Source organism: Lepidochelys kempii, chromosome 8 (genome assembly GCF_965140265.1).
Source record: "Lepidochelys kempii isolate rLepKem1 chromosome 8, rLepKem1.hap2, whole genome shotgun sequence".
NCBI lineage: Eukaryota > Metazoa > Chordata > Testudines > Cheloniidae > Lepidochelys > Lepidochelys kempii.
The window spans coordinates 71,054,065-71,081,745 of NC_133263.1; the positions used below are offsets into that span (position 1 = coordinate 71,054,065).

Below are 27,681 nucleotides of genomic sequence, written 5' to 3' on the forward strand. Positions count from 1 at the left end.
GCTGAAGTATGATACAACTTGTCAGAAAGCAGGAAGTGTGGCTAGAGCACTCTGCACGATTTGATAAGGTAAGCATGATGTTAAGATTCTCTTGGTAGCCAAAATGCTTTGAAAACCGTGTACTAAAATACTAGTTTTAAGAGTGTTTGTGGTACTAGGTGAAGTGACTGCTTTATCCTGAGCAAGGTGTATGTAGCAAGTAAAGAACAGGTGTCCTACAGTCTGGTTCAAGAGTGTCTGTTGTGATAATGTAGGTCGGGCATAAGGTTAATGATTGCTTTCCTGTGATTAGAAAGTAATAATTGTAAATGGAATTTTAAAAAAAGTATGTTGATGGGGGAGAAACTCAGTTTTCTGTATTCCCTGTACTATACAGAAATGTAGGTATGAACAGCAAAATTCAATTATTATAATTTGGTATATGCAGAGTATATAACTTTTATTTTAAGCTTTATATATAATATAATTTTTTCTGGAAGTCCAGAAGCTTTTGAATGAACACAAATTAACTATTTTAATGCCATACACTTCCAGGATTGTTTTTATATTATACTAAAGCCTAAATTTCTTAGGACAACCTGTGCAAAGAGAGAGCTATGTTTCTAACAGTTATAAAGCAAATGAAAATGCTTTGCATTTAGTGTTTTATAATAATAATGCTTATACAATGCCTTTCACGGAAGACTTTGAAGAGATCTAATTATTTAGTAAGCATGTTCATTGCTGCAAGTTTGAGATATTAACAGAGATACTGTTAAACTAAATTTCTTTATCTAGAAACAATTTTGACTTTTAAAAAAATACATTTGCCTCTTCATGTTTTACAATTGTATCTTTGTATTTTTTTAAAAGAAAACTCTCTTCTCTATTCCTGCGAGGGGGAAAAAAACTATCCAACGGTCCTGATCTTATCATTCAACCTGCATAAGTGAACCCTATTAATTGGATGAAGGATTGGAGCCAAAGGTGGGAAAGCTGACTCCACTCTTGCACATATTCTAAACATGTGAGTAACTTTAAGCATGTGCATGAATGTTAGCTGGAAGCCCCAATCTTGCACAGTGTTATTAAGTGACCAAAGTAAACTGGATAAGTAAAAGAGAAAACTTTCTTCTCTACTCTTCCACTTTTATACTTGTTCAGTGGAATATGCTGAAAGAAGTGTGGTTTATATTTGTTTTTTAAGTTGCTATTATCCCTTTCTTTTTTTTAAAAAAAAAAAGAATTGCACCTGGCACAAAGCAAGTGTGTATTATAACCAGAAATTATTGTATAAAATGACAGAGCAAAAATGCATTTTCAGGAAAAGTTGTCAGAGAAGCTTCCTGATTTGTACCAGAAAAACATGTGTGCTTAAAAAAAAAAAGGCCCTGATCCTGTACTAGCACAGCAGTTTGCCAATGTGCAACAAGTTGCAAGATTAGCTCCTTGTTCACCTGTGTACAATTTCTTGTTCTACATACATGTATGTGTGAAATGTTTGTGGGTTGAACTTGGGAGTCTACTTTAAAAATGACAGTGTCAGGCTTCTTTATTTTAAAGCAAATGCACTTTGCTCTTTTGTGTGAATTTTATATCTCTAAGGGTATGTCTACGCTTACCGTGGATTGATGCTGTGGTGATCGATCCACCTGGAGTTGATTTAGCGGATCTAGTGAAGACCCGCTAAATTGACCGCAGATCGCTCTCCTGTTGACTCCACTGGAATGAGAAGCATAAGGTAAGTCGACAGGAGAGTTTCTCCTATCGACCCAGCGCGGTGAAGACACCGCGATAAGTTGACGTAAGCTATGTCGACTCCAGCTACATTATTCACGTAGCTGGAGTTGCATAACTTAAGTTGACTTAATCTCATAGTGTAGACCTGCCCTAAGAAGACACATTTAATCTTCCATGTATGCAGCTTTAATGTTAACTGAAATAGAAAACATTGTAACATGTCCCACGCTACAAACAGCAAATGAGACCCAATTTTTCCTTTGCTCAGACTTGAATTGGTCTGTGATTATTCCTGCTCTTGCACTGAACTGTATATTTTTGTCTTTTGCGAGTTAACAAAGAATGTGTACAGAATACAGAGAGCTCCCAATTTAAAAAGGGATACTATGCTGCTCAGGATGACAGGACTAAAATACAACCTTCTTCCTCTATTCTAAAAGAAATTTTTGAAATGCAACTTTTTCTTTCACCCGGATGGTGAAATATCTATTAGACTTCCTAATAGCTCAGTCTTAAAGTCCCAACTTCTAAATGACTTACTAGTACAGGGTGCTGAGTTTATTGCTAAACTGAATATGCAAACAGAGCTGTCCTGCTCTCTGTGACTACTCTGTTCTTTAGAGCTGGCAGGGGATCAGAAGTGACCACAACCCTCTTTTTTGTATTGCTCAGGGAAGTGGAGCTCAGACAGCAGGGCTCTCTGTCCCCTGTTGCCCTGTGAGAATAGTGAAAACATGGCATAGTGTGATATGCACAGGTATCACTCGCACAGAAGTGCATGCAGAATCTGAACAGTGGCTCACCTAGTTTCTAATTCCGATGCTCCGTCTCCCTCTTCTGAAGAAATCCCTCAGGGATGGAGTGTGGGAACCTAGACTGTTCCATTTGGGGAAAGGGTGAGCTCTGCTATCAACCCAGTGGAACCAGCTGTTGTTTTCCCACCCCCAAAAACCTCATGGAGCTCGGGGGACCTGCTGGATGCCAGGGCCTTCGGTATAGAGGCCCAGTGGTTATGCACTGGCACTGTTTCCTCTCTGAATCCCTGGCAGTATGGCTTGAGTGAGGCCAAGCTCCTAGAGCTTCCTTGGCAGTTGCCTCAGGGTCCCCCTTTAGGAACATTGCCCACGTGTAGAGGGTTTAGCATGGGAGATAGCACAGGCTGAGGCTTCTCTGCTTTTTCTGCAAATTCTCCATGGGTCCAGCTGATGTTTTCCCTTTAACTGGAGATTGTTGATCTTTGAGAGAACCCCCCCATGATGTCCTGGGAGGTGGGATGGTGCTGGTGCTACAGAGGCACCTGACTACCTAGTGTGGACCTCTCATCTGGGGGTGGGCAGGTTTGTGTGCACACACATGTCAGGTGGGAAAAGGAATGATTAGGCCGTGGGATTCTAATCTTCATACAGCTTTTAGTCCTCTAGAAAAATGTGTGTGAGGATTGTGCAACTTTTTAGCCCATTAATGTTGAATATTGTCCCTCTAAAAATGCAATATGATAGTTGGGTGTGGCAGGATGGAGAGGGAAAGTTGGCACAGCTGGGCACATTCAGGAGGAATCCATTTTCAATTTTAAAAACAGACATTTATGGGGTTTGTTTTTACAACTTTTGATCTGCACAAAATCCAAAGCTAATAATTCTATACTATACATTGTCTTAACAATAGCTGAAGTCAAATCCAGCATCTTTCAGTCCTCACTGTCCCACATCTACTAAGGGCCTGATCCAAAGGTCATTGTAGTCCATGAAAGTACAACCTCTTATTTTCCAATCTGTCCCTCCAAAGAACTTAGCCAGTGCTAGATACTTGAATACTTCAAACGGGGATAAACCTTTGAGTTGGCAGGTCCTGTTATGAACAATCTGGCTTCTCATCATAACAGCTTTTGTGGAGAGACCCTCCTGTCTCTCTTCTGAGGTCAAAACAACCTCTGTAAACTCCATCAGTTAGTGGTCTTGCTCTGGTCTATTGCATATCTAAATAAGCACAGCTGTTTTCCCTTAGTTCTGATAAGCTGAGGAGGGAGGGACTTCAGGAGTGTCTCTTGCAGGTACTCAGAAGACCTGACTGGAAAACCAAAATATCTGTTCCTCGCTTCTGAAATCACTAGCTTCCTGGGAACAATATTTGGGTTTTTAGGCAATCCCTGCTGGCCTGCCAACATGTTAACCCTATTTGCATGGGTTGTCCCCAGTGCAGGAGTCAGGGCAGGGTGCCTCCAGGGCAGAAGTCTCCTGCTTGAGCCCTGAGTAGCTTGCCTATCCTGTGAGAGACTTCTTAAAATGGAAGGCATTGGGTAACAATGGCTCGGGGAATAGATTGAAGATTCCAATTCAACTCCAGCTCAGGCCAGTACTGATTACAAGTTACCTATCAGCTGTTGGCTGTTTAGGTGACCTCTGTAAAACTTGTTTTACAGTCATGGCCCTGTTGCAACTAAATACTAGCACCAGAGCTGGCATTAACTGTTAATCAGGTTAGTCTGATCATGGAGAAGCTAAGGATGAAATGGACGTGGAAACTAAACTATATATTAATTTCCAGAGAGTCAGTCTCTCCTGAATTAGGATTGGTAGCAGAGACCGGAAGCAGACACTGTCAAATATCATGATCTACTGAACACTGCATAATTAGAGGGCTGAAGGACTCTGTGGAAAGTTCCAGATTCAGTACTTTTTATAGCTCAGTGTTTGAAGCATTGCTGTATGACACTTCTGCAAGTGGGGGTTTATTCAGATCAGTATATTTTGAAGCTAGGGGATTGCCAATTCTCTGTAATGAGAGAGCAGAAAAGGAGTAGTGTATTGCATAGAAATGAGTTACAAAGTACATAATGAACACACAAAAGCCCCCCTCTAACTGGCAAGTTCTAAAGCATTTCCCAAGTCACCGCTGTAAAACAAAGGTATAAATCCTGTAACAATTTGATAATCTACTGTGCTAGAATACATAGTTATAATATGATTAACTGTAACTAACAATCTGCTGACATTAAGGTCTGCCAGCTCTCACACCATATAGGACAACCATGTCATAAGGTCATTTTAAAAAAAATACTTCTGGACTATAAAAAAGCTAGGATAAAACCGCTTGACTTTCTTTTCGTGATTTACTGCAGTTTGGTTAACTTGTGAACAAAACCTTAAACTCCATGAAGATTTTCCATTTCAAATTGTATACAGATGGCTCTAAAGTAATATTCTCTAGCGTTTATATTAAGTTATCCCATACTACAAGAACTGCTGTCTTCTAATGGGTGTGTTCCTGTTATAAGGTCCCTATGGATCTTCACGTATGGCACCAGTGTAGCTAACTGAGTTCTGCTTCACATTGGGTATAAAACCAGTCATCTGTGGGTAGCCTTCAGTTTTATTTGTAGTGCGGCTTAACTTTTTCCAGTTATGATTTAGTGGAATTTTTCTAGAGTCTTGGATTTAATGTGACCTTCTGATTGAGCTTTCCTTAGATCAGCTGACAAAAATCAATTCACTGCTTTTGAGCTGGAAATACGGTAATTTAATAAGCCATACCTTTGGAGGAGAAAAAAATCTAACAATCTTATTTTTCATTATTGTAAGACATTTATAGCTGCAATCATTTCCAAATTATTCAATACAGGTTGGGGGAAGGAGGCATGTTTAAAAGTTTTTTGAAAGTCCTCTTCCCTTTCATGGTGAATTACAAATGTAAACAACAAAATGTGGTATTCAAACAGAATAACTCCAATGTGATCTATGTGCATTTTTACCCCAGAAGAGCCTGATCAAAAAATGGGGTGCACGTGAAGTCTGATGTTTCTAGTGTGTTTTCAGAGCACCATGATTAGGAACTTTTTTTTTTCTAATTTTCCTCCTTAACTTGTTGTTTCAATGCTGCCCTGGAAAAATATATCTCTTAAGCTCTACACTATATTGTTTATACACTTATTGCAACTTTAATAGCTTTTGGACAGACTATAACATTTGAATTTGTTTACCTATTAGGCAAGTGTAGCAATAATCTTAATGTGTTGGTTAAGAGTTTTATTTTTCTTATCTTCTGTGATGGTTGCTCATTTTTAGCAAATAACATGAATGACTTCATGTTTTGGAAATTGCCTGTGATGATAAAGCAAATCTATGCTACTGACTGGAGAACTGTAATGATCAGAAAAAGTAGCCCTGTAATTTTATGGAGGGAAGGGTAGCTATTCTAGATTCCATTAAGGTGTTATATGAGAGAGGGTTCGGAGAGTTTGGCTGACCCTGGACTGACTCTTCTGAACCTTCCAAGGAGAACAGCTGTATTGAGTGAATACAAATGTTCTGTAATTTCACTAATGATTGACCTAGATTTACCAGGTTTATCTTCTTACCACTCTTGATTTCAACACATTATTTGAATTATTGAGATCTTATGGTACTTTCATCATTGTTTATGGTGACTTTTCTGAAGCAATTATTACTGGTTCAGTAAGTTAATTAGCTAATTCCCTTTAAAACTCTGAATATCACACCATCCTGACGTACTGATAATATATATATTCAATTTTCCAAGCAATTCAATTTTTCCTTCGTGGCTTTTAGTTAATGTGTGGTTGATGGTGTCATATTCACAAGGCTGTGAAGTGTTCTGTCTCAGTTATTACTGTTATGGACTTCAGGGCAAACAAGACACAAGTCTTAAAATGTACCTATACTGAGGCTTTATTGTAAGTCAGCTCCTTGACATTTTCTCCTGGTCTAGTTTTTCTCTTCCCTTAAGGAAGGGTAAGATATGCAATAGATTGGAGGTGAGAATGATCTTTGGTGCTACGCTTTAATTCCCAAACTTCAAGGTGTTTAGGTCTGGGGCTTTACCACTATGTGGAATGGTATCTGGCATGACATTCTGCTTTGGATTGGGTTTCAAACACTGAACTCCTTTCAGAGAATTTGGGCAACTTTGAATCTGAGGTACGGTATTTGGTTGGATTCACCTCTTACAAAAATTGGCTTCTGTTCAGTGCCAAATTCCTCTTCTCTCTGACATTCCACAGAAAGTGAATCTCCAAAAGACTTAAAATACTGCTGTATATACATGTAGTAGAAGGAACTGCATTTCAAGAATAACTTCCTGTTACTGGGAGAAGAACCCTGAGAAAAATGTTATGCTGTAAAAGAATCTTCACTCAAAGAAAGTAAGGGACTTTCTTAAGAAACTCAGCTGCGCTTTTTTTTTTAAGGAGGAATAAATTTTAGTAGGAAAGTTGGGATACGGAGCAGAAACTCACTTATCCCTGTATAAATGTCTCCCTACCCCATCTCCCATTTTAAATGACTGTTCAGCATGACCATTATTTCACATCTCCCTCTTCTCTCCCCTGTGCAAAGCCATTTTTATCTTTAGGGAAAAAAGTAGCATTGTTACCAATTCAGTTTGCAGAAGAATAACCTTGGCTTCTCTTTTAAAAAAAAAAAATCTGTACCACATCATCTACTATTTAAACTGGAACCCTAAACATTGTTTTCTTATCGCCTTATCACATACACGTCTTATCTCTTGGTAACTGTCAACATGTTGAAGCTGGCTGGGGACGTGGAGTATTTTCCACTGAATGCATCCGATGAAGTGAGCTGTAGCTCATGAAAGCTTATGCTCACATAAATTGGTTAGTCTCTAAGGTGCCACAAGTCCTCCTTTTCTTTTTGCGAATACAGACTAACACAGCTGCTACTCTGAAACATGTTGAAGCTTCTTATACCTTCTGTTACTAAGAGTTCATGACAGGGAGGGAAAAGTTGCAGTGACTTGAGCCAGCATACTGTGATCTCAACAAGGACTATGCAAGCTTTCTTTATACCAAAAATCTAATGCAACTCAGTTCTTGCAAACTATATCCTCTATGTGCTCCTCTGCCCCTCTTGCACAGAACTCTGGTGGTGACTGAGAATTGTGACGGATTTTTGAGATGTGCTTGAATGGGGACTAGGAGGAGCTCACCAAATTCATTCTAATTTGTCATCTGCAAGAAGCTTGGAAACCAGCTCTCTAGAAGTAATCGATGACACAGTGAGTTTGTATACTAGCCTGTCTTGTGTCTCAGCGTTCTTAAGAAAAACAATAGTTTTGTTTTTAGGGGTGGGGGTGGTGGTTCTAGTAGTCCCTGAAGTATAATCATTCTGAAGACATGGATTTTTCTCAAATTTAGAGCTGTTTGCTGACTTTATGTAGAAGCACAAATCCTGCATTGTTCTGTACGATTGCATCCAGCACTCTGGGAAAAGAGCTAATATTACATGCTTCTAGAGCAGTGGTTCTCAAACTGTGGGTCAGGACCCCAAAGTGGGTCGTGACCCTGTTTTAATGGGGTAGCCAGGGCTGGTGTTAAACTTGCTAGGGCTGAGCGGTGAAGCCCAAGCCCCACCACCTAGGAGCTGATGCCCTTGGGCTTTGACCCGGGTGGCAGGACTCAGGCTTTGGTTTCAGCCCTGGGCTTCATCTTTGCCCTAACCCTGGCTCAGGCTTCAGTCCCCACTCCTGGGCTCATGTAATAACTTTTGTTGTCAGAAGGAGGTCACAGTGCAATGAAGTTTGAGAATCCCTGTTCTAGAGTGAATAAATGGTTACTCTGGCCTTGTAGCCTTTCTGGTTTCTCTTTTATCACAGGGCAGGGCTCAGCTCATCTGAGAAATGGTGCTGTGCCTGTGTTATCTTTACATCCATATGTGCTTAGGAAGCTTCCGAACTCATTTTTTCTGATCTATTTGTTAAAATAGAGTACTTTCCCAGAAAGAAGATCTTTGGACCTCAGATTAGTATATTTCTGACTTGGGTATGTCTTCCTACACAGTTGAATAGGGGAACTCTACTCTCTCTGGTAATCTGCTTTCAACCTTGAGATGCCTCAGTGAGGGTGAAGAGTCTTTCTTACTATTTTGTTTGACCATAGTAGAAACAAGTTATTTTCATCATATGGTAAAGGTGCACCAGGTACATGTCAAAACCCCAGGTACCATTTAATGAGTATACCCTGAAATAATGCTGCCACACGAGCATCTGTCTTGGAACAATATTGTGCATAATATCAAATGGCTATCTTATACCTGTAAGTACAGAACGTATTGTGTATACAAATACTGTTCATATAACAGTACCATAATGCAAGAAAACACGAGGATGAGGCAAAATCAGTATAAAATGTATTCTTATTTTGAACAATTTCCTCATAGATATAATTGAAAACTTTATTTACAATGTTCTGTTAACATGCAGAATAGCAACCCCATCCCCATAAAAGATCTGACTGTACATAAAAGTAACATTAAAAACCCAGACCTACCTTTCTGCCATACTCCCCATTGTGGCAGAACAAATTAAATTTTCTTTCTTTTAAACCTCTGGTGTCAGATCTACATTGCCCTCCATCATGATCTTCAGTCCTAATAGATCATGGTTCTTTGCATCAATATCTGTTTCTCATGATGAAAGGAGAAAAAAAGTCCAGGACTACTCTGTTCAAATCCAAAAAGGTGATTCCATGGGGGAGTGCTTTGGGAAAACCTGTTTGTAGCTAATGGAAATACAGGTTTTTTCCCACAAACTAATAAACAATATTTTTCTAGTGCATAAGATCAGAGTTTAGTTCTAGCCAGTAACTTTGTACTTTGAAACAGTAGCTTTATTACTGTGACAACATTCTAAAAATCGTTTGTTTCATCTGACTTTAAAGAAATGTTTTTCACTACTTGGCCATTGTAATCACTGGGGAAGATCTTGTCACTGGGGAATCTTTAGTCATGTAAAAAGGAATAAATATATGACTAGTTCCATCTGTACTGCTTGATTTGGACTACTTTGTCATTCTGATTAATAAACGTCTGGACTTGTGATAGGCTTTTGTTGTTCCTTAATGCTATGATCCTTTGCATTTGGAGGGATAGCTCAGTGGTTTGAGCATTGGCCTGCTAAACCAAGGGTTGTGAATTCAATCCTTGAGGGGGGGGCCATTTAGGGATCTGGGGCAAAAATTGGGGGTTGGTCCTGCTTTGAGCAGGGGGTTGGACTAGATGACCTCCTAAGGTCCCTTCCAACCCTGATATTCTATGATTTTGAAGCTGCATATGTCCCGAGTAACTGGTGGGCTTCATCTGACTGGACTGGTCAGATGAAGAAGGGTGTAATGCCATGTAGGGAGGGTTTTGAGTCAGGTCCCTGCTTGGGGCTGACTTATCTTTTCTAGGACTGACTGAAGAATGCAACTGAAGATTGTAGCATGGGCTGAGCACGAGACTGGGAAGCAGGAACTCCTGAGTTCTACTCCCAGGACAAAGATTCTTTGCAGCCTTGATCATGTCAGATAATCTCTCTCCCTCTGTTTCTCCATCTGTAAAACAGGGGTGATATTTACATATGTGAGAATGTTAGTGTTTTGTGAAGCATTTTGAAAATGTAAAAGGAAAGTGAGGAGTGTCTCTTATACTGTGTAATAAGGGCCAAGTATCCTCACTTCAAGTATCTGAGCATAGAAGAAGCAAAGGGTGAGCCCACACACGTTTGGGGGCTATTGCTCATGGTCCTATCTTCTCTTCACTGTTGAGAGGACCCATAAATATCAGCAGAAAGGCAGAAAAAACTCTTCTGAAAGGGCTATTTTAAAAGGAGAAAATAAACTTACACCTTGCTTTAAATGGTAGCCTGTCCACAACACAAATCTGGCCAGAGAGGACAAACAGTACCACATGGCTGGGTGATCCTCCACAACCACAGGAGTTCTTGAACAAATAATCATTCATGCTAAAATTTGTTAAATGCTTGGTGTTTATAAACAATCTCATGAATGCCTGGCAATTGTCTGGATACTCCAGTTTGCTATGATTCTTGAACCTGGTGCCTTCGCTTGTGAAGATGTTTGCAAACATCTATTTTTTTTTTTTTAAATTTAATCATTAGTCTTCCTACTCTATAAACAGCATAGCATTTACAGTGTTGGTTAATAATGTGTGACTTTAACTTATTCAGATGGAGCCTCCTGGACTGGCTTTCACTCTTTGGATATTTGCCTTTCTTTCTGTTCCTGCGGCTGGTTATCCAAATGGAAAAGTAAAAGAGGCCTGCAGTAGTATGATGCCTTGCCATGGACATTCTCCACAGCCATTGCCTAAGCACACTATATCAGTGAATGAGACTGAATTTAGACCAGGGGACCATATAAAAGGTATTGTGTCCAGCATTGCAGCTGTGGTAAAGTACGCTGGTCAAAGAGAGTGCTTTGTCTTGCCTCACACTCCTCTTCTGTAGATTCCTTGGGGTTACCTGGTTTAAGGAACCATAGACGGCCCCATCCTGAGAAAGTTGAAATGTCCTGATGATGCTTATGAATGTTCATCCAAGTCAGTGCAGTTAACCTCTAAAATAGCGTTAAACAGTGGTCATTGCTAAGGCACAGGGTTCGGGGGGCAGGGGAAGCATATTTGTTCACTTCTACCTTTACAGATTACATTGGAAACATCTTAACATCTTACCTTTTTTCCCCTCCTTATTTTAGTTAATTTATCTGGTCCCATTTTTGAAGGATTTTTCATACAAGCCCGGAATGCGGAGAACTTGGCTGGCCCTGCAGTTGGCTCTTTTATGCTAGCTGAAGAGAGGATTTCTCAGCTCCTGACATGTGGACTTACAAAGGTATGGTATGTGTTTCAAATGGGGACTAAGATGCATTGGTGTAGCTACACCAATAGCTAAAATCCCCAGTGTAGACATGCCCTAAGCTTCTTAGCCCTTCTCGTTCTGTTTAGGCAGCAGCTCAACACAGTTGGGCAGTGACTTGCAGATGGAGGTGTGGCTCTCTGCAGTTAGCTCTGGCCAGAGCCTCTAGCTTCCACTAATGTGCAATGGTTAGCGCCAACTGGCTCTGCACACAGCAAGTAGACTATACCTCTTAGTGTGTCAGTATTAAGTAGAACACACAGCATTGCAGACATTGGTCATTTCCACAGCCCAGTTGTAACTGATTCCCTTTCATAGGACCCCAATGGAAGGTGGGGTGGGTCTGGGCTTGTTCAGGACCGAGTTGAACTGCATCTCTGGTGCACCATTGTGTTGCCTTGTAAAATAACTATAGGAGTGCTGCTATATGTACATAGTTTGTCATATATACTCCATGTGCAGGTTCTCTCTGATTCTGGATATATCTGTTTCAGAATTCTGCTGTCAGTCACACTAGTAAATCAAAAAAGAAACATGTAGAGGCTTATTGGGTTGCTCCCACAGATGCACCAGAACATGTACAATTTCTGTAAGTAAACACAACATTGGAGCTACTTTATTAGAAATGCAAACTTGGTGAATATATAGCGTTATCTCTGTCATAAATATTGACTAGCACCCAGGAAATGTCTCCGGAGGAAACCTCCCTCTTCTGCCCACACCAATTCCTGCTCAAGAACTGGCTCTGCCGCTTATGGAAAATCATCAAAATTCTCTCCTCTTTTGGAAGTGGGGGAAGTTACAAGGCATGTTACCAGCTGACACTGGCCTACTACTTAGGATTTTTCCTGTCTCTTGGCAAGGGGTGATTTACAAATGTAGTGATGGAAATATTTTTGTGATGTGTGAATTTTAGTTTAATTCCTAAGCAAAACTGCACACGTGTGCTACCGTTATATGGCTTTACAGTTTGGACCCAGGATGTATGGTATGAACAATGACACTCATGTTTTTGAAATAGAAATTAAATGCCACCCTTCTGTGATGCTGCAAGTTATGCAGCAGGCAGTTGGGAAGTGACTGTCTTGAATCCGTTTCTGAAGCTTGATCTGCTATGTGGTAGGTCCTTTTAGCTGGAGGGTTTCACTCTTTTCCACCCCCCCCCCCCAAAAAAAACCAACAACCACCAACCCACCCCATCAGGTACCTGTGTAGATGCCAAGTTTGGAGAGATTAATTGTATGACATAATATGACACGTGTGTTTGGTTTTGGCCCAGCTAAATAAAGGAGTTTCTCCCTCCTTTTTCGTAAAGCATTATTTAGTCATTCATTTAGTACTTACACACCCCTCACAGCACTGAATATTTGTATGGTTTTCTCCCCTCCCCTCAGAGCCACAGTTGTAGAGAAATATGAAATCTTTTGGGTGAAGATTCCTGGTCCCATCATTTCCCAACCTAATGCACCACCGTTGACGACACCTACAAGTATTACACCAGAGACTCTACCAACTTCACAGCCAGTTTACCATCTAACAAAATCAGTGGGTATCACTTCTCTATTATGAGCTAAATTCTGCAACCTTTATTCTGTTCTTATGCCTGGTTTCAACAGGAGTTTTTTTCCTAAGTAGGGCTGCGGTTATGGTTTTCTTTGCCACTGTGTTGGCAGAAGGTGGAAGATAGGAAATAACCCATCAGATTATTGTTTGCAGTGTTGTTGTAGCCAGGTTAGTCCCAGGATATTAGAGAGACAAGGTTGGTGAGGTAATATCTTTTATTGGACCAACTTCTCTCTTTTTGTCTCAACTTGTCTTTCTTGCCAACAGAAGTTGGTCCAATAAAAGATATTACCTCACCCATCATGTGTGTCTCAGATTATTAACTATTGAAGTGTTGAGAGAAAAGGAGTGGGGGAAGGAAACTCAGTTCAAGCACTGTTTTAGTAAGAAGGTGAAAAGACAAATACCTAAGCTCCTCTGGAGAGTGATGTCATGCTTTATGTATAAAGAGCCATGCTGACCTGTGGTTCTGTATAAATAAAACTCGGGTTTAAAAAAATGAGGGTGTGGGTTGGCAGGAACACAGTAGATTATTTCTATACATTAGTGGGTAGGCTTAATTTATAACTGCTTGTTCACATGGATTTATCTTTGTATGGACTTCCATTACTGGTTCTTGAAGTGCTAATTAAAGTTGCAACATTAGTTGGGCAATAGTATTCTCATTTAACATGACCAGGTTTAGCAATATGACATCTTTTTCCACTTACTGCTATATTGAACATGCTTGTTCTGAATTTGTTGTATTTAAAGTACTCTCAAAGTTCAGTGCTATGTATCGGGCTTCTGTGCAGCTTATCTTTTCTTGGTGGGTTTTTAACTAACTATTCAGGAAAAAATAGACACTTTTTCTCCCCTAGTATGTGCTATTTTGAGTTGGTAAGAGTCCACAGCAGCATCTTTCTAATAACTTAAGCACTATGGGGTTGTTAATGACTTAGAATAGTCTAGGAAAAGTGAGACACCAGGAAGTCTGAAAAAGTATATAGAAACATTTTACTTTAATAAAATAAGTTATAATTAACTTAACAGAAGAAATGTCCTTGGATAGGAGAGGATTGTATTACATTTCCAAATTATAGCCTTGTTACTATTATGATGTCAAACTCTTTCATTTGAACTGATTGGTGAATTCAAAGCTCACAATTTAATAACTACCATGACAGTGAATTCTAATCCTGGTTAGTAATTATTGGCTGGGTGGGGTGGGGGAGAAGAAGAGGGGTTTCTTTATGCATTTTCTGTGTAAATCTTCACTTCTACATTAGTTGGGACTACAGTAATTGTAGTTGTACGTGGGGTGGGGTGGAGAATGACCAGCTTCTTTTGTTAACTTAATTTTCTACTTGTCTGTCCAGTTTAATGCCTCCGGCTGTGGAAGTACAAAGTTCTGCATAAGGAATCCTCCAAAATGTGATCCTGGGGCTGCCTATTGTTTCTTTCTGTCCTTCAAACAAAATAACCACTCAGTGCTTATTGAAATGAGTGGTCCTAGTGAAGGATATATAGCCTTTGCATTATCTCATGACCAGTGGATGGTGAGTATCCTTTTTACAGTATTTCCTATACCATCCAAGTAGCACAACAAAATACATAAATAATTTATTCTTAGTCAAGAAATTGAGGATGAAGACTGGTGTAGCCCCACCATTCTCAGCTGCACGTCCGTCAGATTTTCTAAATTAAATAGACCTGAGCCTGAGTAGTAGTCAGATGAGAACCCTTCAAGAGAAACCTGAAATGCTGCTGGAAAAGGTGATAGTGGCACTTCCCCAACTAATAATTACTCCAGTGTGGTGCTCGAGAGCATTGCTGGATGGAGGTAGCCTCTTACAAGTGTGGATAGAAAAATGTAGTCCCTGACTTAACACTTGCATTAAAGATCCTCTGGCACTCTCTGAAAGAATAAGGAGAACTTGCCTTTGATCAAATTCCAGACAGTTACATTGTAGCATAACTAAATTCCTGGGTAGTTGCAGTTAAATGCGATATTCTCCACTGCCTGTTCTAAAAGGAATCTGCTGTATGTTCACTGTGGTTTCTGTCCAAAATAAGTGTGCAGTTCAGGGGTGGACGCATTCATTCCTGAAAGCCCTTTGGAGATTCTTATGGTTGAAGAGAGTTACAATGTGAAAGAGTATTCTGCACTAATCAGTATATCTAACTTACTTCCTGAACAGAGTAACATTCTTAAAGCATTTCTACATGTCTGTTGTCACAGGAAAAAGTAGTTCTTCACTCTACAAATATAGGAAGAAATAATGGTCTCTTCTTTGTTGACCTCAACAGCTAATTCCAGTTTTAATCACAGAATTTGATAATGTAAATTGATTTACTTAGCTTAAATAATCACAGGTATTTAAGGTTTCAGAGTAGCAGCCATGTTAGTCTGTATTCACAAAAAGAAAAGGAGTACTTGTGGCACCTTGGAGACTAACCAATTTATTTGAGCATAAGCTTTTGTGAGCTACAGCTCACTTCATCAGATTCATTCTGTGGAAAATACAGTGGGGAGATTTATATACACAGAGAACATGAAACAATGGGTGTTACCATACACAGTGTAAGGAGAGTGATCACTTAAGATGAGCTATTACCAGCAGGAGAGCGGGGGGAGGTATTTAAGAGGCTCTGGCAATGCGGATGGGGATATTTTGTAGAAAAAGCCTGGAGTAATTTTATTTATAAATAAGTTATTCATTTGAGTTAAAATTCCACCCCTTTTTGGCACTGATGTTCAAAAAGTCTAGATAAAAACACTTTTTTAGCATCCCAAAAACACTGTGTCGATGGGCTGTTGGACACCATGATCAAACCATTTTACAGACTATCCTGGTGCTGCCTGCATAAATACTTAAAAAAGTACATGTACCACTGACCCCCGGTGGTAAGCCTTTATAATTTCAGGCACTATAGCTTGCTGTGTTGGAGTAAACTTTTTAAATTTTAACATTATCTTCTTCAACTTGACAATGCAAAGATTGATATTGGCATATGGTGTGCAATTAAATAACTTTTAATACCTTGTAGATTTCTAGCTAATGTCATCCAAAATAGTAGTTCCATTTGATTTTGTAAGTTCAAACTTTCAACTTTTACAATACTTCAGGCCAGACTCTCCGTTTAGTTGCTCCATTGTAAACTTGCTGTAATGGCAATGGAGTTACTCCGAGTATAGCACAGGTGGAAAGGAGAGCTTGGAATAAACCATTTATCTGCATATGGCTTTGTCTATAACTTCTATCTAAATTGGGGGAAAATGCTTTTATTTTCAGGGTGACGATGATGCTTATCTGTGTATTAATGAAGATCACCGTATTAATGTAAACACGGCCTATCTTAGTGGGCGAACTCCTCCTGTGTTGGACTCAGAGGTATGGTATGTGACCGTTAAGTCACTTTGCACACAGCTGGGTCCTAAATTTTGTCTTTTTTTAACCCAGTAGCTCTGAATGGAGCTAATAAGGCAGTAGCTCTATAACCAGCCATCTTATGATCAAGACCCCAAGATTTTTCCCTCTCTGGCCTTACTGACCCACCTCACATAGAAGGTGCTTATTTCTGATGCATAAGATATGTCAAGACCCAGATCTGTTGCTGGCTTCTTTATGACTTCTATTTGAACAATTTGTGGGGTAGTTTCCTTGTGGTCTGAGGAACTTGTCCTTTTTTGCCCCGTCTATGCTAGGGAAACTTTCTAAAAATCACCTACTGTTGCTAATGCTGATGGAGCTCCACAGGGCAAGTGATCTTTGAGAGCCCTGCAGTAACTCTACAAGAGGTTAACTGAGAGTAAAAATGATAGCGGGGAGTGACTTCCCCAAGGTCATGCTGAGGTGGCAGACAAATGGGTAATACGATGCAAATTTCCTGATTCTGTTATTCAGGGAAGCACTCTGTCTTTGCCTTATGCTCTCTGTGTGTGACCTTGAGCAAGTAATTTAACCTCACAGTGCTCCTGTGCAGCTATTGTCTTTTAAAAATAGTTTTCTGTAAATGCACCATGTAAGACTCAATTTTGTTAGTCACCATTTTGAAGACAGAGCCCTAAAATGTAACGTGTGAAAGCATGTGGCTGCAGCTGTTGCCTAGAAACCTACCACACCAGCAGAACTCTCAGATTTTTGCTGGCATCATGGACTATGCTGATGCAGCTAACTCTCTCTTTTTATGATGTAGGCTGTTAAGAAACAGTGAACATTGGCTCATTATCCAACATTGGTCAAGCAGAGCTTGGCCAAAATCACTGGCCTTGAGGAAGGAGCACAGTAAATTTGTGTGGGGTCTTTCAAACTTGAAATGAGTATTAAATGTTAATTGTATGTTTCATAGAATGGCCTTGAAGATATCTCATGGAGAGTGGCTGATGGTCTTGTTCAGTGCTCTTTCAGAAGAAACCTTCGTCTTCCTGCTTATAAAGGGAGGTTTAATCTAGATGCTAATTATTACATCTTTCTGGCAGATGGGGGGGCAAGTGAAGGTAAGTCTGATTTGAAGATATGGTTAAATATTCACATTTCTCAAACATGCTAAACAAGGACTATCCCCTGTAAGGTATATTAAAAATAAACATGAGAAGTAATCTGACTTCTGTCTCAAGTTTCACATGTAACCAGTGAAAATGACCTTAATGTGATGAGTTCTGGCTTATCTCTGGAATTGTAACAAAAATCTGGTTTGTTTTTAATATAAATGTGTTCCATAACCATCTGGTGCTTGGAGTAGTATTCTTGAGAGAGAATCGTATACAATTTTTAATAGGGATTAAACTAAAAGGAGTATGGAAACTAAATAGCATTGTATACAAGATAATCTTCAAACCCCTATAGATCTCATAGAATGCTATCTTTTTTTTTTTTAAGGTAGATTATACATATTTATAATTTTTTGAAAAACTCTTATAGGGGGGCGGGTGGAGCTGAATCCAAAAGATTCCAGTCAGAATCTGCAGAGGTGAAATTTACAAACACAATCGCCATCCCCCTACAACACATGATGCTCACTGAATTGTAAACAAAGGATGGGAGGGGAAGGGGTACAAGCACAGCGACTTTAATTAATGATCTATAAACTACTCTGTATCCTTTGCATAGGAGGTCTAATTCACAAACATCATCGTCAGCCTCTGATCACCAATGGAATGTACAATGTCACAGACTCTCCGAAAGATGTAGGGGGATCCCGCTCTCCACTTCTTCTTAAACTCCATGGCAAGTTACAGTTCTAACTTCAAATACTAGATTTGCCGAGTGCTGAAGAGGCTACTATTGATTGCAGAAAGAAGGATGAAAATTTTGTAAAGTAGCTATTTCCTGTGGTGTGTCAGTCCACTGCGGTATCTGCTTCTCCTGATATAAGAGCTGGTTTGGAAAACTAGGGGGGAAAAGTAGGAACACTTTTTTTTTTTTTTTTTGCTTAAGTTTAAAAAACCCTGACAAACTGTAACTTGGCTTTGCAGGATTCTACTCATCCAGAGAGAGGAACTTGTTTTACTCATTTGTTAAGCATACTACTAGCTCTCTTGTTTTTAAAGGAATTTTGTTTTCTTATTTTTATGACTTGGCAGTCTAAATTTAGAATTGTATTTCTATTTTGAAGTTCCCTTTTTCCAATACAATGTAAAATAAATGCATGTACCACGAGTAAGGCTACATTTTAGTCACAGGTATTTTTAGTAAAACTCATGGACAGGTCACAGGCAGTAAACAAAAACTTATGGCCCGTGACCTGTCCATGACTTTTACTATATACCCTTAATTAAAACTTTGGGCTGGAAGGCCGTAGGTGCTGCTGGGGGGATGTGCAGAAATGGTCCAGGACCTCTGCTGGTGCGGCTCATGGCCTGGGACCCCTGCTGTGGGGGGAGGGTTGGCAGAGCTGGCAGGCTCCCTACCTGGCTCCAACCGGCATGTCCCCACAGCTCCTAGGGGGAGGGGCAGCCAGGGGAGCTCCATGCACTTCTCCTGCTGGGAACGGCAGCTAATGGGAGCTGCAGGGACAGCATCTGTGGGTGCGAGTAGCGCATGGAGCCCTCTGGCTCCTTCACCTAGGAGCTCCAGGGACATGCCAGTGGGAGCCAGGGAGTCCCCCCCAGGTAAGCTCCACCCTGCATCCCACACACCCAAACTGCTGCTGGCCCAGGGGCTGCCCGACTCAGGCAGCCCTTGAGCCAGCACCGGCCACTGCAGAAGTCATGGAGGTCACGGAAAGTCCCAGAATCCATGAGTTCCGTGACCTCTGACAGTCACGCAGCCTTAATCATGAGACACTCATTGGGTGGTGGTTTGGAGCCTGAGCCAAAGCTCATTGAAGTTAATGGGATTCTTTCCATTCACATTTATTGGCTTTGAACCAGGTCCTTAAAGAGCTGAATGAAAATTCTACTTTCTGTCAAAGAAAGAAGACCTGTTTTGAATTAACTTTAAACTTTTGCTACTAAAATCTAACTCAAAAATTCACTGTGTAGGTGCTCACCAGAAAACCTGTGGTCAGCAGATAACGCATGGGCTGCTCATTACTGCCTCTGTTTTGACCTGTGCTGTTGCACAGTGAACCGGCTCATGAAGGCAGCAATAGACTGCCCTCTGGTTTGGAAGTGAAATCTATATCTTTGTGCATGTGCCTTCTCTGACCTGGCCCAGATCTCTCTACAGTGCTATCCATACAGATTAGTCCTATTATTGGCTGATCTCAGCTCAAAAAAATAGAGATATAACATAGCAAGAGTACACCAATGTGCCTATGCACCTCTTTGTGTGAGGCATTTTTGAACCAAGTACCAGCAGGATTTGACCCTCTACTCTTATGTTCTTCTAATGCTACATTTTGAAGCTTATCCTCTGCAATATTTGGTCAATTTTATTCATATCCAGTGTTATAACCAAATTTTCACATGTGACTATTTTTCTCCTTCAGCTTCATTAATGTTTGTTGCATGGATGACTACAGTTAGTATTGGTGTTATTGTTGCCAGATTCTTCAAACCAGTTTGGCCTCATTCGTTGTTTGGAAAGGAGATTTGGTTCCAGGTGGGCAAAAAACTATACATAAAAGTTTAGTATGTATTAGTCTTATTACAAATAGAATAAAACACGAGAGACTGTCATGCTCCTTATACTAAATTTTCTTTTATTTCTTGACCTGGGGTGCCACAGGCCATAACTTTCATTTGGAATTGTGAAGTACAATGAGCTCAGTTAGGTACTGTCTCATATTTACAATGGACTTTGCCTTTACTAGTAATCTCTGCTTGCCTGCCAATGTAATGCAAACTCTAACAGTTTCATCTAATAAAACTCCAAAATACACTGCCATCCCTTCTTTTTAAACCTATTTAAATGTTCATAGGTACATCGTATGCTGATGCTGACCACAGTGCTTCTTACGAGCATCGCTTTTGTTCTTCCTTTTATATACAGAGGAGGCTGGAGTAAAGTGAGTAAAAAAATTTTGTGCTGCCTCTGAGATTTTAAGTCTGTGTATTGGCTCCAGGATAAATGCCATTTGAAGTATGAACAGTAGATTTGGGTTTTTTTAAATGTCAATGTCCTAGGTAGTTATTTAATTCCAAAGAAATTACGATGAAAGCTGTTACTTCATTGCTGTGCTTGAGTGATCTCCTGATGACAAACAAGTATAAGTCAGGCATTTATCTTTCTGGTTTTCCCCCTGTGTGTGAAAGCCCTTGTTTAGAATTATTCTACCTGCTTTGAGCCCACTTTTTTTCTAGTTTCACCACAGAAACTAAAGATGAAAAAGATCTATTAGGTCCTGAGTCAATCTGCTGCTTCTTCCCCTCCCCTCATCCAGCTAATACAGAACTCTTCTGTGTGGTATAATTTTCTAGTGCTTTATCTGGCCTAATTTTAAATGATGGAATGCAAAGCACTTCTCTTAAGAAAAGTGTTTTATGTGTGATGATAGTACTTGACATCAAGTTCTCCCCAACACTCAGTCTGAATCTTCCTAACGCTCAGTGTGAATCTTCCTTTTCCTAATTATGTCCTTTGCTCTTAGCTTTGTCCCCATGGTCCACTAGTTCTCTTTTTTCTCAAGCTGCCTAGTACACTATAAATAACAATTCAGTTTTAAATTTAATTTAAAAACATACACTGGGAGAAAAAGTGCTTCTACTCATAGCCAAGACTTGGAGCAAAAAGCATGTGAGGTGGGAACACTAGTAGCTGAGGAGAGGGCCTTGGAATGTACCTGAAAGAAACTGTATTAAAATAAGGCTTTGCAATTGTGTACAGTTGTTCCTGACCCGTTCTTTGGTCTGAATAATGCTTGCATTGTTTAGCATGAATGTCACAGTATTAATAAAAAGAAATCCTTTGTTCAGTGGGCAGGCTTTCACCCATATCTTGGCTGTACCGTGATGGCTCTGGCAATCTTTCAACCTCTGATAGCTGGTTTCAGACCACCTCCTCATGCACCAAGGTACTCTGATATTTACACTCCTTAAAATGTCATAATGTACTTCTCCAAGAGGTTACACTGATAGTATACAAAACAAGTTTTAAACATGTTTCATACAGATACAAACTTCATATTTTTCAAGGTAACATGGCATATTTAAGGATCTTTTTCCATCCTTTGGAAGATTTCAGGTTGGCAACTAAATTACTTGATATAACACTGATTATTTCTTCACCTTGTAGAAGGCAAGTATTTAACTGGGTTCACTGGAGTGCTGGCACAACAGCTAGAATACTAGCTGGTGAGTAATTGTAATCCTGTCTAGGCATATCTAGTGTACCTCATTGTTTATAGCCCATTTGTAATTTGCTTAGACATCTTGAGATGTTGGTATTGCAGAAATGGAGTGGTGGTTGAACTCTAGTTACACAAACATGGATCTTAATGTAGATGACCGCTTCAATCTCGTTAATCACCAAAGTGGTCTTAGAATAAGGGTTTTGTCTGTGTGGGCTATACAAACCAGACATAATCCTGTACAGTAGCAAGGGTAAGCAACAACCAGACAAATTTGTGCAATTTGTGTATTCAAAGCTCCTCTCCTTTCCCTAAGTCTCCACCTATCCATATGGAGTACTGGGACCCCTATTGTGCCTTTCGTCTTTGTCTTCAGGGCCTAAGTGGGCACAAGGCACCTCTCTCCTCATCTTGTAGTTTTGGGGGAAACCATTTTGTTTTGGGTTTTTTTGGTTTGTTTTTTAAATTATGTATAATCACCAGAGTTTCCAAATCGGTTGGGGTTCTCCATTTATTTGGAGGAATTTGTGTATCACACATGGTGGCTGTGTATCACATCATTGTCCTTCTAAACCTCTTTTTAGATTAGTATGTTTACAATCTATATGGTAAATTAGCTCTGGACCATAGCTAATTTATGATCCTATGACGTTATTTCATAGGATCAATGTATAACAAGGATCATGGTTATCCTGAGCCATACAGTTAGAGATAGCTGGATGTGGTTTTTCACTCTTAAGCCTCCAGAAGTATATTTAACTCTTGATAACCTTTCACCCACTAAGCCATAAGCTTGTCGCTTTGTCTTGGGGACAGTACTTCTCAATGTTTTGTTTTCACATCTTTAAACTATGACTTTGTTTTAACAACAGTGGTGACTATGTTCCTGGGAATGGACCTACCAGCACTCAACCTTCCAGACCCATGGGACACGTATACAATGATTGGATTTGTAGCTTGGCACGTCGGTATTGATATTCTCCTGGAGATACATAGCTACTGTCTCATTCGCAAAGGTACAAACCAAACAATATGGCTAGTGTCACTCAGGTAGTGGCCAGGTAGTGCAAAATAGGACTTCCCAGGTGAAATGCAAAAACTTGGATAATTTATCTCACTCAGTTAGGAAGCTTAAACCAGCCACTAATGTTGTGTTTGCAAATATCAGCTCATTTAGGTGATTTTGGATATGTGAAATAGATGCATGGATGACTACTTGTATGTAAATTTGGTGACCACTCTTGAAAACAATAGGTGAATTGTTTTGACACTTTTTTTTTTTTGGTTAGAATTTCCTGGCAATAAGTGCTGGTACATTTTTCAATTGAACTGCGTGTCATGAAATCCCAAAACTTAGAGGGTCTCACAATTCTCTAAAACTTACTCCAAAAATCATCTGTTTGTGTTGCTAGCTCAACGCTGGCTATTGTGATATTATGGGGAAAGTCCAGCTTAGTGTGGGAGTGAACTCAATCCTTTGAATCTGGATAGGAAAGCAGGTACTGTCGCTTGGGATCCTCTGCGATAAACCATTACTGTAACTAGCTGTAGCTGCCTACCTAGGAACAGACTGATCAATAGCAGGGGACCTTAAGCACAAATGCTATTTGAGCAAAAATGAGTAACTCATTAGCTGCTAAATACCAGGGCCCCTGGCCCTATTGAAGTCTATGGGAGTTTTGAAGTTAATTTCAGTAAGGCACAGGATTTCATACCAAATTCTTATCTTCACTTTGGTCAGTATCTCACCAGGAGTCAAGATTATATACACAAGTAAATAAACCACTGCATAGTTGCCGAGAAGGATGGAGAGCAGTTGTTACAGTTGGGGTGAAAGTAATATTAAATACGTACCGGTACAGGACCTTGGGTAGAAGGGGTGGGGCTGGGGGGTCAGCCTCCCCCAGCCAGCCCATCCATGCTGCCTGGCCCGCACTGCCTGGGCTCTGGCAGAGATTTAAAAGGGCCCGGGGCTCTGGCCCTTTTAAATCACTGGCCCTGAGGCAGCTTCCCCTCTTGCCTGCCTCGCCGCCCCCCAGTCGGCAGCCCTGCCGGTAGCGACATTAAAGCGCTGCCATGGTCGTGCTTTAACATCGGCTGCGTATAGGCTGGTACTGGCTTCTTATCAGTACATGGTACCCTCCTACTTTCACCCCTGGTTACAGTAGACAAGAAGGGTGATAGTTACTAATAAAATAGAATGCAGAGAAATGACCAATTTAGCTATTATGTGCAGAAGTGGGAGGAGTTAGATGCTGCCTATACATGAGGGGAGAAGAATTGCATGACTCTGGTTTCTGTCTTGAATAACCAGAGGAAAGCAGCATCAAATGGCTCAAAATGAGGGTGGGGAAGAACTGAGGATTTTTGGAGGAAAGAAGAGTTAAATTCCAGCTGACCATGAGAAATCCAGGAGCTGATGTAGAAATCCTAACCGAATTGTCCTCTTTAGCAATGGCTCTCAAACTTTCCAGATGAGTAACCCCGTTCAGGAGTCTGTCTTGTGTACCCCAAGTTTCACCTCACTTAACTACTTGCTTACAAAATCAGACCTAAAAATGCAAGTGTCACAGAAAATTGTATACTTTCTCATTTTTACCATATAATTATAAAATCTACTGGAATATAAAATATTGTACTTTTCAGCATATAGTACATAGAGACTGACTTGTTTATACTGATCTATGAAATTTTAGTTTATATTGATTTTGTAGTGCTTTTTATATAGTCTCTTGTAAACCCTAGGCAAATGTCTAGATGAGTTGCTGTATTCCCTGAAGACCTCTGCCTATCCCTGGTTGAGAACCACTGCTCTTTAGCATTTAAAAGACAAAACACTGAGAGTGTCCTCTATGCTTCTGGCAAGCTCTTCCAAATTTTCATTAACCTTCTATCCTTATTTCTACTTAACTGTGAACACTGAAGTGTAGGCCATGAGAGGATGCATTGCTTGAGGCTTTTTCAGTGGTGTTTCTGAACTGGCTGTAGAGAGACCTGTTCATCAGTCTTAATACCATGCCCTCCATTGACTAAATCAACCATTAGCCAGAAAGAAGTGTGTGTATGAAACATTGCATCTCTTCTTATCAAGTACAGGGCTAACCACCTGTTTGTTTTGGTTTTGCAGTTGAAGTGATTGATGAAGATAGAATACAAATTCTGCAGTCGCTAACATCGGCAGAGGCAGAGGCAAGTTGCTACCTTGGAAAGTATTTCACGGTGTGTGCTTTTCTTTACAACACTGTAATTGTAAAATGTGTATTTTCTCTTGTAGGGTCATACATTTAAAGAGATTGTGTTAACCATCTACATCTGTGGAAATACAGCATTCCTTATTACCTTCCTGGCAGCAATCCACCAACTATGAATTTCTGGCAAGGACATTAGATGTTGAACATTTGCAGTGAAATCAAGAGTGAAGCACCACTCAAGGAATTATTACAGATTCCAGTGTTGCTGCAATACCTTCCTGAAGTTACACTTGAAGAATAATTTGTGTGTGTGTGTGAGAAGACTTCATCAGTCTGTGCTCTCATGATCATCAACAGAGAGAATGTATGTTTAGATTCTAAAGACAGTTTGGGCAGGACTGCAACATCAATCTTTGATATTTTTTTTTATGGGAGTCTTTCCCTGAGTAAGGACTGCAATAACTCTCTTAATCCAGTAATTTAACTTTTTGTTTTGAAGTGTGTAGGCTGAGCGGGTATGATGATAACTACTGGTTGATAGGGGTGGAAATCACTGTTTTGATTTTTTGTCGTCATTCTCTTAACCTACACATATGTTGTTTGGAATACTGAATAGACCAGTCCTAAATCTGCTTGTCACATAGTTCAGTTTACCATATTGCTTAATGAATAATGTACTGCCTAATGGTTCTTATTTAAAGTATGTGATGTTAGTATTGTGCACTCCAAAAATCTCAGCATGATTGTCACAAACACAAGTTGATTCATCAAGGACTACATTGGCATATTTCTCTGCAGTTAAATGCAAAAACTACTTTCTGCTCTAAGAGCAGTTCCATATAACACACACACAGTGGGCTGAGCTTCAGTCCTGTAACTTTGTCATTGCTTGCATCAATCACAAGATTTTAAAAAAAAAATTCTTTTGAATATAAAGAGAAGACACACTGCAAAACTCATTATGGGAAACTTTTAGCAAAACTGTGCCAGTGTCTCTAGATAGTCACAGTGTCTTCTGGCCACTTAAGTCAAAATATCTGCTCCATCACTTTGTGATTAAATATGGTACTGTTAGATAGAAACAAAGAGTTTCCTTGACCTCTTGGTTAACCTGATAGAAGTTGCTTTCCCACAGCTCTTTTTTTGAAATTAGCATGTCTATCCAACATCATGACCTTTTGCTTCATGTGCATGGGAATACTAGAGAGACTGGGTGTATGGGGGTGCCCCTCCCCGGGGGGGAGGGGGAAAATGTGCCTCTCCCCAATTTTGAGCAGTAAGGGATTCCCATAAGCAATGTTGGCTAGATAAAAACAACTCTCTCTCCACTTGTTTTAAATTGTTTGTTTTGTGGGTTTCTCTAGGGGTGGCAGTAGCTCTGCTTCTAGAACGCTTTGACTATGTAGTTGCCAATGTTTTACTAGTGATCACTGCAATAATACCCCCTGCGAACCCTGAACGGCTTACTTTCAAAGCACAAAGATTTAGGTATGTTATAACAGAATATTTTGCCAACCAGGGAATACCTGACTAGCTGTGAGAGGTGAGATTGGGGATGAAGAAAGGTATATGAATCCAGACCTGTCCACCCTCCGCTCTCTTAACAAGCATGACGTAGCTGTGGAATTTGTCACAGACGGGAATTAAATGGTGGCTATATATTGTCTCCTGTATAACCTATCTGTACTCCCTCCATCTGGTACCCACTAATGTAGTTGGTTAAAGGAACAACTCAGTGGAGGGCTACAGGCTCAGGCTGTTGGTTCAAGCTTATTTTCTTCTTGGCTCCTCCAGAGCTATCAGCCGCACAAGCATGTGTTTCAGCCCCAACCTGCTGATTGGTAACCTCATGGGTAGCAATGGTGGTCTTCAAGTGGGTGTAGGAATGGGAAAGAAGAACCACCAGCAGCAGAAAGGAAGGAGTGGGGCAACCCAAAAAAACCCCACCAAGCGGGAAAAAAATAAGTACTTACCAAAAACCCTAGGTGTGGATACAGAAGGAAAGAAATAGCAGGAACTATACTGGGATGTGAGTATGGGACTAGACTGCAATGGAATATGGGGATTTCCAGTCTCGGGAGCCTGGGAACCACTGCTACCCTACTGTCATATGACCAGATCAGTTCTAAAGTCGCTAGGGACTCTGCATATAAATGTATTTCTTTACAGAAGAAAAACCTGTCAAACCAGATGTTTCACTGGGTTTTTATTCTTGTTTAATTATCAGTGTTGAGTTCTTTTGTATGGCTTTTACACTGATAGCTGTATGTGCTGTGTACTCTGATACCTCAAACATTGTCTATTCTGTCATGGAAATGTGAACACATTCTTGATTTTTTTTTTTAAACATTAATATAAGTACTTTAATTTCAAAGTTTGTCTCTTGTCTTTTTAGTGGGATAAAGACACTTCAAAATAAAAGCAAGAGAATAGCTTAATTTAGAAAATTCTCCTTTGATCTGCTGCTGCTTTTCTCTGACACCACTTTCATACAATTATGAATTTTATTTTCTAAATTAAAAATATTGTGTACGATTCCTTCCTACAAAAGAAAACCTATTCAACTTTTAAACCTTAAAGGTCTGTTTCTTTTTTTAATAATCTCTTGCACTACTAGCCTTCCCCAAAAAGGTTTCCAGGGCTTGCTGCTCATGATAGTGAGACTAACCTCCTCATCTCAAAAGGGGGGAAAAAAATCACTGGATCATTCTGTTAACATTTATCACTTGGTGAGACTTATTTAAAGTCTCTGCACAATGGGCCTAACCAACACCCAGTGAAGATAGTAGTTTCTGAATTAATGACAATGGGTGTTGGACCAGGCTCA

The 27,681-nt window shown here is 40.0% G+C and overlaps 1 protein-coding gene across 8 annotated transcripts; it reads left to right on the plus strand.

The window, feature by feature from the left end:
• Positions 1-27,228, plus strand: LOC140916041 (putative ferric-chelate reductase 1). Of its 8 annotated transcripts, XM_073356942.1 has the most exons (19): positions 1-68; positions 853-1,006; positions 6,737-6,877; positions 7,610-7,749; positions 10,699-10,894; positions 11,225-11,361; positions 11,880-11,974; positions 12,780-12,930; positions 14,307-14,486; positions 16,224-16,322; positions 17,281-17,428; positions 18,042-18,158; positions 19,864-19,976; positions 20,296-20,382; positions 21,290-21,387; positions 21,609-21,667; positions 22,536-22,679; positions 24,791-24,852; positions 24,938-27,228. In XM_073356942.1, the coding sequence occupies exons 5-19, from the start codon at positions 10,699-10,701 to the stop codon at positions 25,028-25,030; spliced, it is 1,779 nt and encodes a 592-aa protein (XP_073213043.1). In that variant the 5' UTR covers positions 1-68; positions 853-1,006; positions 6,737-6,877; positions 7,610-7,749; the 3' UTR covers positions 25,031-27,228. The 8 variants fall into 8 exon arrangements, with proteins under 8 accessions (XP_073213043.1, XP_073213040.1, XP_073213044.1 ...); XM_073356939.1 differs by lacking the exon at positions 6,737-6,877; XM_073356943.1 differs by lacking the exon at positions 6,737-6,877 and having other exon boundaries at positions 853-966.
• The last annotated feature ends 453 nt before the right edge of the window (positions 27,229-27,681 follow it).